This window comes from Vulpes lagopus, chromosome 14, assembly GCF_018345385.1.
Source record: "Vulpes lagopus strain Blue_001 chromosome 14, ASM1834538v1, whole genome shotgun sequence".
Classification (NCBI taxonomy): domain Eukaryota; kingdom Metazoa; phylum Chordata; class Mammalia; order Carnivora; family Canidae; genus Vulpes; species Vulpes lagopus.
In genome coordinates, this window is record NC_054837.1 from 14,546,323 (window position 1) to 14,565,778 (window position 19,456).

The following is a 19,456-nucleotide window of genomic DNA, read 5'->3' on the forward strand; positions in this document are numbered from 1 at the left end:
TTGTATGCTTCAAGTCATCGGTCCCTCTTCCCAAACTTGGCAGACTGGCCCTTCGTGGGAAAAACAAGTTAGTATGAGAGAAGGAAGGAAGGAAATAAATCTCTGTAAGCGTAGAGCATCTTCTTAAAGTTATGGATTCACTTGTTGGTTAGTGATCCTGGGTTTATACCCGACTCCAAACTGCACCATCAGTTCCCATAATCTCATTCCAAGCAGAAGCAAGTGCCAAGTGAAGCAGTCTTGTAAAAACAGAAATGGCTTAGAATCGCATGGACCTGGGTTTGAATCTCAGCCCTACTGCAGACATGCTCAGTGATATTGAAAATAACTTCAAAAGAAAAAAAAAGGAAGAAAATAACTTCACTCTCAGAGCTTAATTTCCTCATCTGAAAACCTGAGGCATGCCATCTAGCTCACCCATGAAATGTGAGCACAGCACTGTGCCCAGAGCCAGGCACACAGAAGCATTAGTAGCTATCTTATAAAGCTCTGACAGAGGAGAAGACTGAGCAAGTCAAAATCTAAATCAAAGGTGAAAAGCAACCATTTAGGGGCATCTGGGTGGCTCAGTTAAGTTAAGCATGTGCCTTTGGCTTAGGTCATGATTGCGGAGTCCTAGGATGGAGCCTGCTGTCAGGCTCCCTGCTCAGCAGAGAGTCTCCTTGTCCTTCTCCCTCTGCCCCCTCCCCTGCTTGTGTCCTCTTTCTCTCTCTTAAATAAATAATAAAAATTTTAAATTTTTTTTTTAATTTATTTATGATAGTCACAGAGAGAGAGAGAGGGGCAGAGACACAGGCAGAGGGAGAAGCAGGCTCCATGCACCGGGAGCCTGATGTGGGATTCGATCCCGGGTCTCCAGGATCGCGCCCTGGGCCAAAGGCAGGCGCCAAACCGCTGCGCCACCCAGGGATCCCATAATAAAAATTTTAAAAAAGAAAAGCAACCATTTAAACCCAAAGTACAATTTAAGAAGGCCTGGCTTTTCCCAATTAAACACCTGATTCTAAAGCATGCTTCTGCATCTGCATTCTCTGGCAAACTCAGCTGAAGGACAGAAAGACTCCAACCCTGGGAGTCTGGAGACCCAAACAGTTATCAGGGTCATCTCTACTCTCCACATGCCCTGGGCAAGGCACTTCACTTCTCTGGATCTCCTTATCTCACACATTAAAGGGCTGAATCTGTTCTTCTGATTATCAAGATTGATTTAAATGTCATTTTTGTCATGAACTGTAAATCCACATTCTCCAGACTTGGGAAACATCAACAGGAAGCAAAGTTTTCACATGGTATATATTCAGATTAATGATGAATCTGAATTCCAAGCCGTGACTGTCATTTCCACGGACATTAAGGCTTGGCCGTAGACTATTCTTCATGGGTTTCTGTCCATCCATAACGGCTGTCCACATTATAGCTTTCTTAATATTCTGTGTTTTATCAAGTAAAGAACGTCTACAAACCCTTATAATGCCAGGTATCCTGCCCCTTGACATGCACACACACAGGTTACTCTCATATAACCTGTAGTTATAAAGCCAGTGGACCCACCAGAACCAGAGAGAGAGAAAGGTCCATTCTTTCCATCTAATCAAGCAACTTTCTGGAACTAACAACAAAAAATGAAAAATAATCCCAAAATTTATGAGCTATGTCACAGGAAGTTACTTAATTCCATTAAGACCCATTGCCTGCCTGCTGTTCATTCTAAATCCATCATTCATTCACCAACTGTGAAGTGTCTGATAAATGGCAGACACTAGAGATCCAGGGATGGATCCACGGATGAGCAAAAATAAACATGCCAATGGGGCCACAGTCCACAAGAGAAGGTGTGAGGAGTTGTTCTTAAGGCATTTCAACATTGGAAGAGGCTCCATTTCATTTTCCAGTAAATGATGAAAAGGAACACATTTACAGTCAGCTTTCCCACATGCTACATTCAGATCGCCACCTTCTTGCACTTCACTCTCTAAATGCAAATATTCGTTGAGGGGCTATTTTCTCACTTCACCCAAGGATAATGCATTTAACTAGTACCAGATGGATGCACAAGAGAAAAGTTAATTCATTATAGACAATGGATGTCTTGGGAACTAAGGGCCCAATTCTGTGGGGGAACCCTCTTGGGAAGGATTATCACTTATCCATACACCTGTCTGTCTCTATAAGAGACGGCAGACTCCAAAAAAATAGCAATACAGTGTCTGAAAATAGGGTTTGGTAAACATTTATCAGATGAATATGCTTGATGGAGACACACAAACCTGTAGACTTCTTTACAACTCTTGCCAGCCTGAGCTCCAAATTCTTAGTAATGGACTCTTTTGGTGATGGGTATTAAAGCAGTGCTCCTCTTTTTCCTCTTGGGGAGAAGGGGAACCCCAGAAATCCCTCAACAGGCAAAACTGTGTATCTTCTCAAGAAAACAGAAGAGCACATTCACAAGTGCATTGCATCTATAATTTCAGGTGTTGGGACACCTGGGTGGCTCAGCAGTTGGGCATCTGCCTTTGGCCCAGAGCGTGATCCCTGGATCCTGGACTGAGTCCCATATCAGGCTCCTTGCAGAGAGCCTGCTTCTCCCTCAGCCTCTGTCTCTCATTGTGTCTTTCATAAATAAATAAAAATTTAAAAAAAAAAATTCAGGTGTTCACAGGCCCTCTCTGGAAGTCTGTGACCTTCAGATTAAGAATCTCCACACTACACTGTTAGAAATTAGACTCAAAATAATGCCCAAGCCTAACCAGCCAAGTTCTATTTATTTGGCAAATATAGGAGCAAAGGGGCCAGACAGACCTGGGTTTTGACCCAGATTTTATCATTTGCTAGCTGGGTGAGGTTGGGGAAGTCAAATCACTTTTCTCGGCCTCAGTTTCGTCACCTGTAAAATGGGTTAACAGTAGTTGCTAATTCCATGTTAAAGTCAGGATGTGAGGAATAAACACATGATGTGCTTGGCACAGTGCCCTGCACACAATAAATGAAGGCCATCACCACCTTCCCTCTGGTCTGCAGATTTCATGCTTAAACCTCCCACTCCCATCTGCATCTCCATTCAGAGCTGCATTAACAACTCCCATGGGATCTTAGAGAACAAGGCAGAAAATATGAGTCCCTAAGCATTAATAAGGTCACAAAACACAGCCCTAACATTTTCCCCCAAATCAAACACTTGGTTTTAACCTATGAAGGCCCTCTAACAAGACAGTCAATCTCTTTCTGTGTAAATCCAGGTCAGCTGCCAGCACACAATTGTTCTATTAGGCCAAGTCAATTTTTAGAGGCAGGCCTGTTAACTTAAAATGGGAGATGAAAAGAAAAGTGTTTGATCAAATTTGGAACTGCAGAAACACACTGACAGGGAAACAAGACAGAGGAATTAGTTTCCTAAAATTACTCTGTGATGCCCTTAGTTAATATTGGATATTTAAGGATGTCACTCAGCCCTTCTAACCCACCACCCGGCTTCCCCCGACCCCTCATAGCTAAAGGCAGTGAGTGTCTTAGTTCTTAAATGTTCTCAACTTTCCTCTGCTTTCAAGACCATTCAACACTTAACCCAGGATCCAGAAAGACCAATTTTAAAGTCACACAAAACCGATCATTCAGAGTCCTTCTACAAATGAATTTCTCAAGCGTTTCTAAATATTTGACTTCAAGGGGGAAAAATGCATTTCCACTTTAAAACAATCTTTCATCTCTAGCGATGCAAATTTTCTTTGTTTGTTTAACCAATCCACATACCACTAGCCAGTGTTTAATCAGGCCTTTATTTAACATCACTAACCATGTGAGGTGCGCGGACAAGTCTGAAAGTTTCAGATAATGATCTCATAATAGCAACAAATTGGTTCAAAGATGAAATATGTATCAATATGTCTAAGAACCCTTTAAAGTTCCACACTTCAGAATGACAGAACTGTAATTAATTCCTCTGGCATTCACACTGTTCACACTGTACATCTAATACACTTATGAGCAAATGGACTTCAGTGCTGCATGAATAAATAATTAATAGCATTTCATATCCACACATTGTTTTCACTACTTTCAGATGAAGATGTTAAAAAAAAAAATCTCTCTTCTTAACAGAACAGAGTGGTGACCTTGCGAAAGTTACTTAGCCTAAAATGCATAAGGAGAGAGAACCAAGAATCCTGGTGACTAATACCAAGGTTTGAATTACTAGCTCTCTTTGACACCTACACTCACACTCTAACACACACACACACACACACACACACACACACATTCTTAATCAGGCCTCCCCTTCCCCTAACCCATGCAAATGACTGAACAACAGGTACTCTAATTAGAAGTATCTGGGGCAAACCAAGACTACGATAAGGTATCTCCTGTCATTGTACCTAATAGGGAGGGAGGAAAAACAGTAATACAAACCAATTTCCTATCTTAAGAATTCTTAGAGGAAAGAGACTCCCAAACAGGTCTTTTTCTCCCCTTAACCATGAACAACAGTGCTACCAAATCCCACTGGAAATAACACAAGCAAAGCTAGAGTGCTACTATTTAGGTTTAGTTATAGGAAAATGAGCCTTGCTCTGACAACCATAAAATATTAAATAGCAAATCACACAGGGTTATTTTAGGATAGTAAATAAAAGGAGGTTTGAAAAGTTCAACAAGGCACTTAGAAAACATGATTAATCTGAAGCTAAACACCAATTTGTTTCTTCTACATTCTCATTTTTCATACAAAATGTTACATTCCCTCTCAGCGGTTCTGAAACACCAGCTTTCCTTACAAAAACATTTTTCAGGGCTGACAGGAGCCACGCCAGTTACTTCAATCGGGCAGCATTCGAAGAACTAATAAAAGGATGCCAGCCTCTGTACACACACAGCCCTGAAAGCCATGCTGAGCTGTTCTCTAGAGTTGAGAGGTTCAGCAAGTGGCCCCCACAATAAAGTTATTAAAGATATGGAGTGAGAACACCGAGAAATGACTATTCAGACAGCTCAGATAAACTCACCAACACTGTGCAGTTATAAAGGAATTAAGGACACCTATTAGTGATTGCTTAAGAGGTCAACTTATTAAATACCATTTAAGTCATTTTTCTTTACTTAGCAATTGTTGACTTAATTTGGTGGGGGGGGGCGCTAGGCTAATGGACTACAAAAGAGTTAGATAAGCACTTCAAAAAGATTCAAAGAGAATAGATTCCTTCTGCCAAATTCATACATTCTCTCTCTACTCACAAGGATAAAACAGCTACAAATGGTGTGTTTAAACTGCTAATTTTGTATTAAATGGTGAACCCAAGATTATCTCCAAACCCCAGCACTACCCATAATGGACAGCCCGCCAGACAAACTACCGTGGAGAAAGAGTACAAGTTAAAACACTGCAGATAAAAATCACAAACTTCAAAAGTCCCCTTCAAAAAGTGAAGTGCCAGGCTAAAACATCTTTTCTCTTAGGAGGCTGTAAATCAAACATTTCTAAAGCCATCCAGGGCACAGTGAAAGTCTCAAAGAGAAACAAGGAGTTACAGGGAATGAGCTTTAGGATTCAGACTATTCTTGAAGGCTTCCACTAAAACGTGTTAGGAATCTTCAGCAGACCATCTTCTCTAAAGCTTATAAACTAAAGACCGTAACTGTAACATTAGCAAGGGGAAAAGTCCCAAAGCTTTTAACATATGTAGTCACAGGACTCAAACATGTGCTTCCCCTTCTCTTTACCCTGCAGAAGTTTAAGATGAGAGTAAGAGCTCGGTGAGGCAATGCTGCTGATTAATCGCCTGGCAGGGGTGCCTCCCCCCGCCCCCCCCCCCCCGCTCGGTAAGGACACACCTCTAAGGAGCCAAGCTGCACAGCTCCCTGTCCTATCCACGTAGGGCTTCGAGTATGCACCACGGGAGGGGAAACGAAGAGGCTGCTATGCAATCATCCATCCAGTTCCCTTCTCTTCATTCATAACTCATCCAAGAGTAAAGCACAGAAGGCCCAAGGCTTGCAGCCCTGGAGCCATCCCATCATCTCCAAAAAGGCTCCGAATCAAGTCAACCATTTCAAATCGCCCGCATCCGAGGCATGCATATTAACCGCCTTAAGTGCGCTGGCAGTCTACTAACAAGTTGATAAAATCATAGCCAAGGAAGCGGGAAGGCATCTACCCAGCTCAGCAACCGCAGAGGCTTCAGCTGAGCCCGTCCTCCAAAGTGCAGGCTCAAAACTCTCCCTAGCCAGCCTTCTTTGGAGTGCAGACCTCTCTCGTGGGGAGCAGGGGGGGGGCTGTCAGTGCGCGACCCTGTCTCCCTATTTCCAGGCCCTCCGCAAAAGTCCTTGGCCCAGGAGCCGACAGGCGGTCTCCCTCCCACCCGCCGTGATCCGAGGCACGCAGCGAAGGCTGCCTGCTGCGGCCACTCCAGGGCTCCCGCGATCCCCGCTCCTCGGCCCGCTCCCCCTGCTCGCTTGCCTGCTGCTGCTTGTCCAGAGCCCTGCAGGGGGGTCAGCGCCCAGGTGAGGCTGGCGGCAGGTTCCAGGGAAGAACCTGGCGTTGTGCAGCCTGCAGACAAACCTGGCTACTCCCAAAAAAGGACATGCAAGGATGCAAAGCGGAGCCTGCGACTGGAACAAGCCACCCCATCCTTCTCGCCCGTCTTTGCAAAGTTGGCGTGCAACAGGTAGTTCCAGGACTTCCACCTGAGGCAAAGCGGAATGCCGGCCGCCCACGGGGGCCGCGTCTACGTGAGTCCCCGGACCCGCGGTCTCCCGCCCGCCCCCCGGAGGCCGAGCCCCCACGTGCGCTCGCCCCCCGCTGCGGCGCCCTGGAGGCCGCGTCCCGCCCGCCGGCCCGGGGGGATGCCGCCGGCCTCGCCGCCGCCCCGCCCGCCCGCCCGCCCGCCAGCCCGCGGCGGGGTCGGCGGGCGCAGCCCCCGGAGCCATCTTGTGGCGGCGGCGGCGGCGGCGGCGGCGGCGGCGGGGAGGCGGCGGCGGGGAGGCGGCGGCGGCGGCGCGGGGCCCGGGCGGCGGGCAGCTACCTGCACGATCTCGCCCTCCGCGCTGAGCGTGGCCCCGGCCCGCGAGAAGCGGCCCGTGAGGCCGGTGGTGTAGGTGGTGTAGTCGCCGCTCGGGCTCGACTCGAACAGCACCACCTCCACGAACGCCGTCTCCTTGGCCCGCGCCGCGCCGGGCCCCGCGGCCGCCAGCAGCAGCCCGAGCAGCAGCGGCAGCGGCGGCGGCGGCGGCAGGCGGCGGCCGCGGGGGCCGCGGGGGCGGCGGCGGAGGCGGCGGCGGCGGCGGCCCGGGGCCCCTGGGCGCCCGCCCGAGCGCGGCCTCATGGTCCTGCGGCGGGAGGGCGCGGAGGGCGGGCGCGGCCGGGCATAGTCGCGGGCCGGCGGAGGACCGAGCGCGGGCGGACGCCTCACAGCCCCATCGCGGCGGCGGCGGCGGCTTTGTGGGTCGCAGGCTCGGCTCGGCTCCCCCGGCCGTCGCGCCGCGGCCCTTTCATCTGCTCCACGTGAGGGGTTATCCCCGCCCCGGCAACGTCGTGACCCGCTCTCCCCTCCCTCCCCGCACTCGACCGCCGCGGCCGCCTGGGGAGGGGGGGAGCGGGAGGGCGGGGCGGGGGCGGCGGGGGGCGGCCCGGCGGCCGGACACGCCCCCGCGCTCGCTCCGCCCCTCGCCCGGCCCCGCCCCCCGCCCCTCGCCCCGGCCCCGCCCCGCCCCGACCGCCGCCTGCGCTCGCTCCACCCCGTCGTTCTCGCCCCGCCCCCGTCCTCGCCCCGCCCCCGCGCTCTAGCTCCACCCCTTCGTCCGCGCTCCGCCCTCGGCGGCAGACATTTCTCCTCACCGTTGCCAGAGTTCGGCGGGAACCCGGGCTGCATCCTGCTGCCGGGCGACTGCGTTGTCTCTGGAGGCCCCACGCCTGCGGCCCCGTGCGCTGGTTGGGGCCTTGTCCTTGCTGGCTCTGCGGCCCCAGTCCGCGGCTCCCGGGCCCGCCCCCGGCTCGCCACCCTCACCCCCAGCTCTAGGACTGAACGGGAAAGGCCGCCCGCAGCTCGGCCCGTGCCCGGGCCATCCGGTCCTGGCCCGGTGTCGCTAAGACAGCACTCTCAACTGGGGAGGCGGAGGAAGGAGCCATTTAGCCATGGGATTCTGATGGAGTTCACCTTTCTGCAGCCCAGACACTGTAACTCAAAACACCCCCCAAGAGCAGTCCTGAAACTTTGAGTCTCCATTTGCAGAAGGCCAGAGTCTTCCAACACCATCACCTCATGCGCAGAATGACGGCTGCCAAATTCACGTACCGAAGACTTGCTCCAGGACCCAGGGCTCCCTAATGGCCCAGAAGAGAAACTTTCAAGTCCCTGCCCCTCTTTGGAACATGCCTTTTCCGCCCTCGTCTAGCCCTATGAGAATCGAACCCATCATTCAAAACTGAGATTCGGTTCCCACTTCCTCCGTGGGCTTTTCCTTCTCTCAGCCAAATGGCTTTGTTCAGATATCCGCAAATATTTGGTTAGGATGATCTGCTTCTACTTGCTACCACACCCAAAATATTAAAAAGACGAAAAGAAAACTCATGGAGTTATTGTCTTGGGTAAACAATTTACCAAGGGTAAAGGAGAAAAAAATATTTTCAAAACGCAGGCTAGTAAATACACTTGAAAAAAATCCACGGATCTGCATTGCCACATTTGGACCACCCAGAGTTTCTGCTTAAGAGGGAGGCACCTGGGAAAGCAGGGCTGTGAGTACAGGCGCTTTGTGATTCCCTCAGAACCAAGCCTAACCACTGCTGGGCACCAGCAATCCTGATACTTCCCCCTAGGTGGCCCAGTCCAGTCATTAAGGGGAAGTAAATTCCTATAGCCCACCCATGACACTTTGCAGTATTTAAAACTCAAGGTCACCGTCAACTGATGAACCAGTCGACAAAAACAGTACATCCATACAATGGAATGGAGTAGTGATACCGGCTACAATGTGAATGAGCACATCATGGTAAGTGAAAGAAGTCCATCATAAAGGACCACATAGTGTAGGATTCCATTTATGTGAAATGTCCAGAATAGGCCCAGCTACAGAGACAGAAAAATTAATGGTTGCCAGAAGCTGGAGGGAGGCCTAAATGGGTAGTGACTGCTAATGGCTTTCTTTTGGGGGGTGATGAAAATGTTCTGGAATTAGATAATGATGATGGTTGCACAAGTCTGTATATATACTGAAGCCCACTGAATTTTACAGTGTAAAATGATGGATTTAATGGTACGCCAATTATATCTTAATACAGTCGTTAAAAAAATTTCAGTCATTAGCAGTATTTTTTAAAGATTTTTATTTGTTTATTCATTCATTCATTCATTCATTCATTCATTCATGAGAGGCACACACGGAGAGAGGCAGAGACATAGGCAGAGGGAGAAGCAGGCTCCCAGTGGGGAGCCTGAGGTGGTACTTGATCCCAGGGCCCCAGGATCACAACCTGAGCCAAAGGCAGATGCTCAACCACTGAGCCACCCAGGTGCCCCCATTAGCAGTATTTTCATGCAAACACACACACATACATACACATAGGATACCCTATAAGGATATTTTCTACTCTTTGAAGGCTTAGTTCAAATCTCACACCCTCAGGACTCAGGCGGCCCTATTTAAAATGGTAGTGTACACCCTTCTCCCCCCCCGCCAAATCCCAATCTCCCTTGGCCTGCCCTCACCCTCCACCCCCATGGCATTTATCCCCTTCTAACATACTAAATGATTGCTTCTTTATTTTTGTCTCTCTTCCACGCCCCCACGCACACACATGCCAGAGAACAAACTCTATTGGCAAGGATCTTGTCTTATCACTGACTTAGGCCAAGGCTGCCTGGCCCAGAGTAGGCACTTGATACATACTTGTTGCATGAATTAATGACTAAATGAATGAGTTATAAGCTCATCATTTTGTATCCCTCCCATTTTTCAGACATTTGGGGCAGCTTGTTAACTAACAGCTGCTTAGGAGCACTGGACTTCATGGGACCAAAATAAATTCTGAATGTGGAGAACAACAGTCCTTTCCCTCAAGGACCACTGCAAAAACCCAGATAAGAGAGAGAGAGAGAGAGAGAGAGAGAGAGAGAAAGAAAGAGAGAAAGAAAGAAAGAAAGAAAGAAAGAAAGAAAGAAAGAAAGAAAGAAACAACAGTCCTTTCCCTCAAGGACCACTGCAAAAACCCAGATAAGAGAGAGAGAGAGAGAGAGAGAGAGAGAGAGAGAAAGAAAGAAAGAAAGGAAAAAGAAAGAAAGACAAAAGAAAGACAAAAGAAAGAAAGAAAGAAAGAAAGAAAGAAAGAAAAAGAAAGAAAAAGAAAGAAACTTCAATTTTTAAGATTCTGTTTAAAGAGGGGCGCGCCTGGGTGCCTCAGTGGTTAAGTGTCTGCCTTTGGCTCCGGTCATGATCCCAGGGTCCTGGGATCAAGTCCCACATTGGGCTCCCCATAGGGATCCTGCTTCTCCCTCTGCCTATGTCTCTGCCTCTCTCTGTGTGTCTCTCATGAATAAACAAAATCCTTAAAAAAATTTTTTTAAAGATTCTGTTTAAAGAAATACATGGTTAATAAAACACAGGCCAGCAACACAAAGATAACACAACTCCTCTCTCACCATTGTAAAGCTGCTTAAAAATGGAGATACTTACTGAGTAATGAAATTTCACCAAAATCTGATGGGCAGTGAGGGGAGATAGGAAATAACTTCAAATAGGAGATAAGACCCTTTGGCTAGGAATGAGGGCTGGATCAAGTGATAGGTGTGAAGAGAAGTCATACCCATTCATTATTTTTTGTGGCACATCCCCAGTTAGGCCATCCTGAGTGTAACTTATCTTGTTCTTTTCTCTACCCATCAGACCCAGCTCAAATGAAAATAACCAAGAACAGGTGCATCAGCATCAGTTAAAAAGCTGCCAGACCTTTGGCAAATCTCACTGACTTAGGCCAAAAACCTCACAAAGCTTTGGGAAATGTTCCACCATCAAAGTTCTATTTATAGGACCAAAGAGGGAAGTATAGGGATTTCAAATCCATAAACGTATTCTTTAGTGCCTAAAGAGACCATATCTGTGCTAAATAAAAACAGACATGGATATTCACCGCAGTGTTGTTTTTAATAGTAAAAGACAAGAAACAACCTACATGTCCATCAACAGGGAATTGGTTAAATAAATAATGGTACACCCACTTCATATATAATAGGATTCATATTGAAAACCCATTTAAAAAATAAAGAAGCACTCTATTAACTTATACAGGATGATCTTCAATATATACTGCTAAATGAAAAATATATGCATATGATATGTTACATTGGAGGAAGGGTGGTAAGTAGACAACAGATTCCTGAGGAGTTGCAAACATTAACTATGTGTGGAAGGAAACATGAGAAACGGATAAACAGTTGCCTCTGGAGAGGCATCTGGATGACTGAGAAGCAGGGAAAGGAAGGAGACCTATTTTTCTGTGTATACCCTTTGTACCTATTCAATTAGTTCCATGTGCATATACTACCTATTCAGAGGTAATAAAATTAAATAAAGAAACTAGCCTGCTAAATCAATACTGATAACATCATTTTTTTAAAGATTTTATTTATTTGAGAGAGAGAGAGAGAGCACGAGCCAGGGGGAGGGGCAGAGGGAAAGAAAGAAGCAGACTCCCTGCTGAGCAGGGAGCCTGACACAGGGGTTCAATCCCAGGACCCTGAAATCATGACCTGAGCCAAAGGCAGATGCTTAACCAACTGAGCCACCCAGGTGCCCCTAACATGCGTTTTCTTTTTTTTAGGTTTTTTTTTTTTTTAAGATTTATTTATTTGTGATAGAGAGAGAGAGAGAGGCAGAGACACAGGAGGAGGGAGAAGCAGGCTCCATGCCGGGAGCCTGATGCGGGACTCGATCCGGGGACTCCAGGATCGCGCCCTGGGCCAAAGGCAGGTGCCAAACCGCTGAGCCACCCAGGAATCCCCTAACATGCATTTTCTATATGCAAACAAATTCATTCAATAAACTTTATTGAATTTAATATGTGCCACCAGAAAAAGAAAAGGGACTGGCCCAAAGTTATAGAAGATGCTAGCATTAGGGAAATGTAACACAGGACCTCTTAATATTACTTTTGCAACTTCTTCTAATCATTTACAAATAAAAACTATATTTAAAAAACTGAACGAGCCAATTCCTGTAGTCAAGTAGTTTCCTTCCTTTCTTCCCTCCTTCCCTCCTTCTGCAAACATTTATTACTATATAGGACACAGAAATCATAAAGGGTGACGATAAAATACACTTTATTTTGCAAAGTAATTCTAAGAGTTTGAATCTCATCTTGCTTGCTTCTTTAAGGCAATTCAAATTTAAGACTTGTTAGCATTCTTCCAAAGTATTTATATCTATTTCTGGAAACTTTCATTTATTGTATTTAAACATCATATAATTCTCTTGAAAGGTACAATAGATGTTATACAGGCAAGTAGCGGCAGTTCTTTCAAAACTCTTAGAAGTGTCTCTTCCGCCTTTGAAGTATACCATCAATCTATGTCTACTTTGAGCCTTGAGGCAGAAGGCCAATCTGGGCCCCGATTCATCAGTGGTTTAAACCCTGCTTCAACCTGTCCCTGATTTGCAATGGCCACCCAACCAGGAGTCACAAACTCAAACAATGCTCCAGGGGCCATGCAGGGAATGTGACTTAGGTGGGCCAGGTGCAAAGCAAAAATAATCAGCAATGAGATGGTAAATGGCAAAGGGGCCTCGGGCAGGAACACCCTTGGGAGTGGTGGCCTGGGAACACATGGCCAGTCCAGAGGGCTATTACCACACATTGTTGCTCTGGGGAATGTGGGCCCACAGGGAATGTGGGATTCACAGATCTTGTGATTTGTTCAAAAGAAGCAAAAAACAAAACCAGATATATTTTTAGTGTCTCCTGGTCTTTAAAATTTTGTATTGCTGCGTGGAGCCAAATAAACACATCGATAGGCTTTTTTTTTTTCCCCAAAAAAGACACATAAGAGGAGTCTGACAAAGTAGATGCTGATTAGACCAGGTCATAAAACTACCATTTCTAGATTGTGAAAGCAGAGGAAGAAGAAAAAAGTTCCTAGATCTGAGAAGCATAAATACTGCACTATATAAAGGCGACAGTTGTGTCTGTGGGCAGTACTCTAGACCACAAGAGGCACCTGTCTTCAGGATGTAATATGTAACTGAAATGGAAATGTAATCACATGCCTTCTTGACCAAGAAAGGCTGGTAGTTGATGAGGGGTCATGGGTGCTTTGAAAGATAAGACAGGTTGCATTGATTATACCTCTATTTGAAAATAAAGGGAAAAAGGATTGAGAGAAAACACTAAAAGAAAATAATGACTTGCTTTTGTCCAACTGTATAGGACAGGGTGGCTTAGCACAGAAGTAAGTTAACAGAAGAGGAGAGAGTTTGGGTGAGACTGTAGAAAGGAACACTCCATTCACACTAGGTGGAAAGCAACACTCGCAGGAAGCTGGTAATGAACTGGAATTGCTGACTCCACATCCCTTCCTATGGTAACCACCCCTTTCTGGATCTCCTCATCTCTCTGGGGCTGTCAATCATATAGCCCATCTCCCCAGCATCTGTGGGTATGTGACCCCGAATGGCCAAAGTATGTCCCTCCCCTAGCTACAATGACAGAGAAGTAGGCATGTGACTAAAGCAAAGCCAATCAGAATCTTCCCTGAAATTTGATCCATTGGAAACTGGGGGAGAGGAGGTCTGTCTTCTCCTGTGAGATCTCAAACTATAAGAATTGGATAAATATAAGCTGTTTGTGGCTATTTTCCCCAACTACATAGAAAATGCTGCTGCTGCTGTAGAAGAGAGACAGAGACAAGCTGAGAGGAGACAATCAATAAGAGGAAAGGTACTGGCTTCATCCTTTGAGCTCCTGGATCCATGTTTATAACAAGACTCCTGATAAATATAACAGTAAAGCCGACTAGTTCAATCACAGCTTCAGTGACAATAGGGAATAGACAGATGCACACACCATAAAACCAAAGAAACTCCAAAATCAAAGTAGGTTAAGAAATCCAAATTTTAAAAAAAGAAAAGAAATCCAAATTTTGCTAAAAGCAATTGAGTCAAACATAGTTTTATCTTCAGATCTTCAGATCTTCACACGCACACACGCATGTGCACACACATTTTGCTAACCAGGAAAAATGAGAAAGAGTGCTAAAACAAAAGATCTCAAATAAAGACATGTTCAATGTATTAAGTGAACAAACAGATGAATGAATGGATGAATACTCAAACTAGAGTTCCTTATCATTTCAGTTTGAGAACACTTAGGAGAAATACTCTTATGTAGAAAACAACAAAACTGTAGTCTCCAAATATGATGTAGAATTCAGAGAGTCTTGCATTTTATTGCTGGAAGATACCTTAGAGATTATACAAGATAATTATTTGCATGACAGCTGAGAAAATCAAGACCCAGAACCCTAGATCAATGAAAATTATATAGCATAGCCTTCTCTAGCTGCCAATAGCTTCTAATTTATAGTCAGGGGTTGTCTAGAACAATTAAACACTGGGCCCAGAGGTGATGTGAAAGAAGGATAAGCTTTTGGAAGCCACAGCCACCAGGTCCCAAGGAGCTGACAATGCCTCCCCAAGAAGAGTCATGAGAGTGGCCCTACCACTCTTACTTTTTTACTTGTTCTGGGCATCTTCCCTATTTCCATATAAGAAAGAAGAGAAAAATCAAGAAACAGGGACCAAAATGTGTGAAGGGGAATGGGAAGCATAATCTTCCAGTTATGAAATGTTTAAGTCACAGGGATGAAAGGCACAGCATAGGGAATAGAGTTGATGGTATTGTAATAGCCTTGTATGATGACAGATGGTAGCTACCCTTGTGAGTCTAACATAAGCTACAGAGTTGTTGAATCACTATGTAATATACCGGACACTGTACAAATGTAACACTGTGCGTCAGTTATACTCCAACAAAAGAAAGAGTAACCCAGAATGAAACTATAATGAGAATGAGGTTTGAAAGATGCCAAAGAACTGATGATACAGTTCAACTGGGGCATCTCTTTCAGAAAACAGTTGGGCAAAATCCATCAGAATTTGGAATTCATTCATTCTTCATTTGGTGGGGGGGGAGGGGGCGTTCAATTTTTTTTATACAACCTTTGGATCAAACTATTTCACTAACATAAACTTATTTTTTCAATTACTTTTATGCCTGTATGCAAAGATTTATTTATAAAGGACCTTCATTTTAGCACCACTAAAAGAAGCCAAAGAGTTGGAACAAACTGCAACCACCAACAGAGGACAAGTTATGGACAAGTCATATGATAGCCTAAGTTTGCTTTAAAATATACACTGGGGTAGGGAATGTGGGTGTGTGTGAAGATGAAACAAGATTAGCCAGATGTTGATAATTACTGAAGCTGGCTGTTGGATAAATGGAACTCCTTTACACCATGCTCTCTTTTGTATATGTTCGAAATTTTCCATTATAAAATGTTTAAACAGGGACGCCTGAGTGGCACAGCGATTGAGCACTCGCCTTCGGCTCAGGGGTGATCCTGAGGTCCAGGGATGGAGTTCCACATTGGGCTCCCTGCAGGGAGCCTGCTTCTCCCTCTGCCTGTGTCTCTGCCTCTGTGTGTGTGTGTGTGTGTGTGTGTCATGAATAAATACATAAAACCTTTTAAAAAAAAGTTTAAATATTTAAATGATAATATGGAGGTGCCTGGATGGATCAATCAGTTAAGCGTCCGAATCTTGATTTTGGCTCAGGTCATGATCTCAGGGTTGTGAGATCGAGCTCTGCATTGGGTTCCACACTAGGAGTGCAGCCTGCTTGGGATTCTCTCTCATCTCCCTCTCCCTCTGCCCCTCTCCTGCTCACTAGAGTGTTCTCTCTCTCTCTCAAGAAAAAAAAAATGAATGAACTTCAATGACTCACAACAATATGGAATGTACAGAAGAAGCTGTTATCAGAATTGTTTGAAAAACAGAAAACTGGAAGTCTGAATCCTTTCTCTCATGATAACAGAAATTCAACTTAAAATGCCTTAGGCAAAAAAAGGAATTTAATGATTCACATAACTGCAAGGTCCAAGGATAATTTTAGTTCCAGACATAGCTGGTCCAGGGGCTCAAGGGATGTTATCAGGTGTCTTCTCTCTCCAGCTCTGCACTCTGCTTTCCTCTGAGATGTCATTTTTTCTTGGTTTCTTCCCCTTGGCTCCTCTCTTCTGGGCTCATACTGTCCATGCTGTCAACATTCCCAGAGAAGAGAGAGCTTCTTTCCTGGGGCTCCAACCCAAGTCGTGCATTAACTCTCATTGGCCATCGTTGGTAGACACCCTCACTGAACCAATCACTACAGCCAGGGGGATGGAATATGCTGAATGACTAGACCTGATCCCTTTGCCCTTCTCTGGAGCAGGGAATATGGGTCAGTCCCTTATAACAGCATGGACAGAGATTGGCTGATTGATGACTGTATCCCCTTAGGAAGGGTCGACGGATGCTAGGCAGGCAGCACTCACAAAAGCAAAAACAGATGCAATAGTTGCTTTCTTTTACTTGGCTCCCCACCCCCGGTGGACAGACGCTTCTCCCCCTTAAGCAGATCCCTTTTAGAATTTGAATCATGTGGTCCAACATGCGTGCATTTCTAGGCTGTTTTCTCCTACAAACCCTTCAACTCCCTGAGAACAAGGACCATGCCTTTCACTTGGGAGGTAATCCCTGGCAAAATGCCTTCCATACAGTTGGCACATGATAAATATTTGCTAAATGAATGAATGGCTCTTGAGTCTGTGCCAAAATAAAGTCCTGATATTCAAGGCTTTTCCTGATAGGGCCCCAAACCATCCTTCCTGCCCCTTCTGTCCCTTCCATGGACTGTAGGTGAACAGACCCCTCACACACACCAGGTCTTTGATCACCTTTAAGCCTTGATCCTGCTGTTCCCCCACCCTGACCCCCTTCCCCTATGCCCAACCAGTTCATGATGGGAGGATCTGGAAAGCTGGCCATCAGTTTTCTGATCACAAGACCTTGCAGTGAAGAATGCTATCACAGAAACCCTTTAACTAATCTGCTCAGTTTCTCGCTCCACTTTTCTTTTTTTTTCTTTTTAATATTTTATTTATTTATTCATGAGAGACACAGAGAGAGAGAGAGAGAGAGGCAGAGACACAGACAGAGGGAGAAGCAGGCTTCACGCAGGGAGCCTGATGTGGGACTCGATCCTGGGACTCCAGGATCATGCCCTGGGCCGAAGGCAGTGCTAAACCACTGTTGGCTCCACTTTTTTTAAAACTAGCCCCCACACACCCAAGACTGGGCTTGAACAAAAGGACTCTGTCATTCTCCCTTGCTGTGCTTGGTTCTTTGGTTAAAGAAGTCTCTCACTAGCCAGGGTACCAGTAAGCAGATGGGTAGTGCTAAAGCTGAGAGTTCTGGGGAGGCTGTTTCCTACTGTGTGAAATGATTACAGCAACTCCTATTTTGAGCATTTATTATGCATCAGGCACCATGCCTAGGGCTTTGTGCCTGTTTTCTCCTTTGATCCCCACTTGGGGACCACAGTATCCCCTTTTTATAGGCAGGGAAGTGGAGAGGCAGTGGCTTGCCTGAGGTCACAGAGGTAATAAATAATGAGGCCAGGACTGGACCCAGCTCTTGTGCCAGAACCCTTGCTCTTATCCCAAAAACAGAAGGAAAAATAAAATAAGGGTCCACTGACAAGTAGAATTGGAAGACTCTGCAGTCTCAGAAAGACAGAAACAGGGCACAGTGGCTGCCTGCCTCGTGATGCTTTGCTAGTCCTGCCCCCTACTTCCTAGGAGACCCAGCTCTGCTTACTGTCCTTAGGTCCCTAAACACACCCTGAATCCTGACAATCCATTCTCCCCTTTGCTGAAGCCAGCTCCATTTGTTTTCCTCCACCACTGACAACCCATGTGGCTGGGGAGGTTCTCTCCCTCTCTGGGCTTGGGTTGCCTGGTCTGTGAACTGTAGGCATGAGGGTCGGCAGGAGGATGACGTGAGATGATGTGTGGGCTGTGAAGGGCACAGTGACAGGCATGTGGATGCTCGTGATGGCTGTTGAGCTCTGATTCGCCCCTCTCTGAGCTGAGGGCAGATCTGACGGTTTCTGTGCATCTGTGCTCACAGTGCCTGGCATTGTGACTCGCTTGCTCAGGAAATACTTGCAGTAGCCTAGGGGAACCACTTCTGATAAGCAGGACTTCTTAACTTCTATGAGGCTCCTGGTGCCAGAGATATGGCCTACACTCCTGTTTGTTTCTTCAATGAGTTAATAATTTACCTCCAGTGTTTAATTTTGTTTAAACAGACATGACCCCATTGGTGCTCAAGGCTCTGTCCCTGCCAAAGTGGCCCAGGGATCAAAGAAGCCCAAAGACACAGAGAGCCCTCCCACTGCCCTGTCCCAGAACTGTCCTTTAGCCTGCTGGCACCTACCCCTGCCTCATTGCCCCCTTGACCTTACCCACCCTGCTTTTAGCCATGCTTTGTTTAGCCCTTAGCTTCTCTTTGAGGTTATTCCACCCGTCTTTGGTCTACTGCAGTAGCTGACATGTTGACTCCCTCATCGTCCAGTGAGTGCTCCTTGGGCCTCTCCAGGAGGTATCTCCCAAGTGTCTGGAAGGGATTCATTCATTCTATTGAGGACTGGGAGCCAAGGGTCCTTGCAGCGTGGCCCTGTCATTTACATTTATGGCTTCTGACTCCCCTTCTAGACCTGACTTGCCTCTTGGCTGGGGATTTAGACAGACTTAATCCGGCCACCCACCTAATCTTTGCCAGCCCTCCAGTCTAGGTTCCCTGTCCATCAGCTTTTCAGTCTCCCTATTCCAGCTTTCTGCCTGTGTTAGTGTCCTAGGCCTGCCATCACAAATTACCACAGACTTGGTGGCTTACAATGGCAGCAATATATTCTCTCACAGTTCAGGAAACCAGATCTCTGAAAATCAGTGGGTCACCAGGACCATGCTCCCTCCAAAGACTCTAGGGGAGGATCCTTCCTTGACTCTTCCAGCCTCTGGTGGCTTCCAGAGTTCCCCAGCTTGCAGCTGCATCCCTCCAGTCTCTGCCTCCATCTTCGTGCAGACTTCTCTTCTCTCTCTGTGTCTTTTCATCTTCAGTCTCTTATAAGAACACTTGTCTTGGATTTAGGGTCTCTCCAGGTTATTCAAGATGATCTCATCTTGAGATCCTTATCTTAGTTACCTCTGCAAAGACCCTTTTCCCAAATAAAATCACATTTATAAAAATCTCAGAAGAGAGCACAAGCAGTAATTTCTCTAACATTGGCTATAACAACATTTTTCTAGGTGTGTCCCCTGATACAAGGGAAACAAAAGCAAATATAAACTCCTGGGACTACATCAAAATAAAAAGC

The 19,456-nt window shown here is 46.3% G+C and overlaps 1 protein-coding gene across 1 annotated transcript in view; it reads right to left on the bottom strand.

The window, feature by feature from the left end:
* The window catches only part of ZNRF3 (zinc and ring finger 3), a 156,821-nt gene extending 149,212 nt beyond the window's left edge, over positions 1-7,609 (bottom strand). The window contains exon 1 of the mRNA XM_041728615.1: positions 7,014-7,609. Within this exon, the coding sequence (XP_041584549.1) occupies positions 7,014-7,313 (300 nt within the window). The 5' untranslated portion in view covers positions 7,314-7,609. The remainder of the gene's footprint in view (positions 1-7,013) is intronic.
* Positions 7,610-19,456: the final 11,847 nt, after the last annotated feature.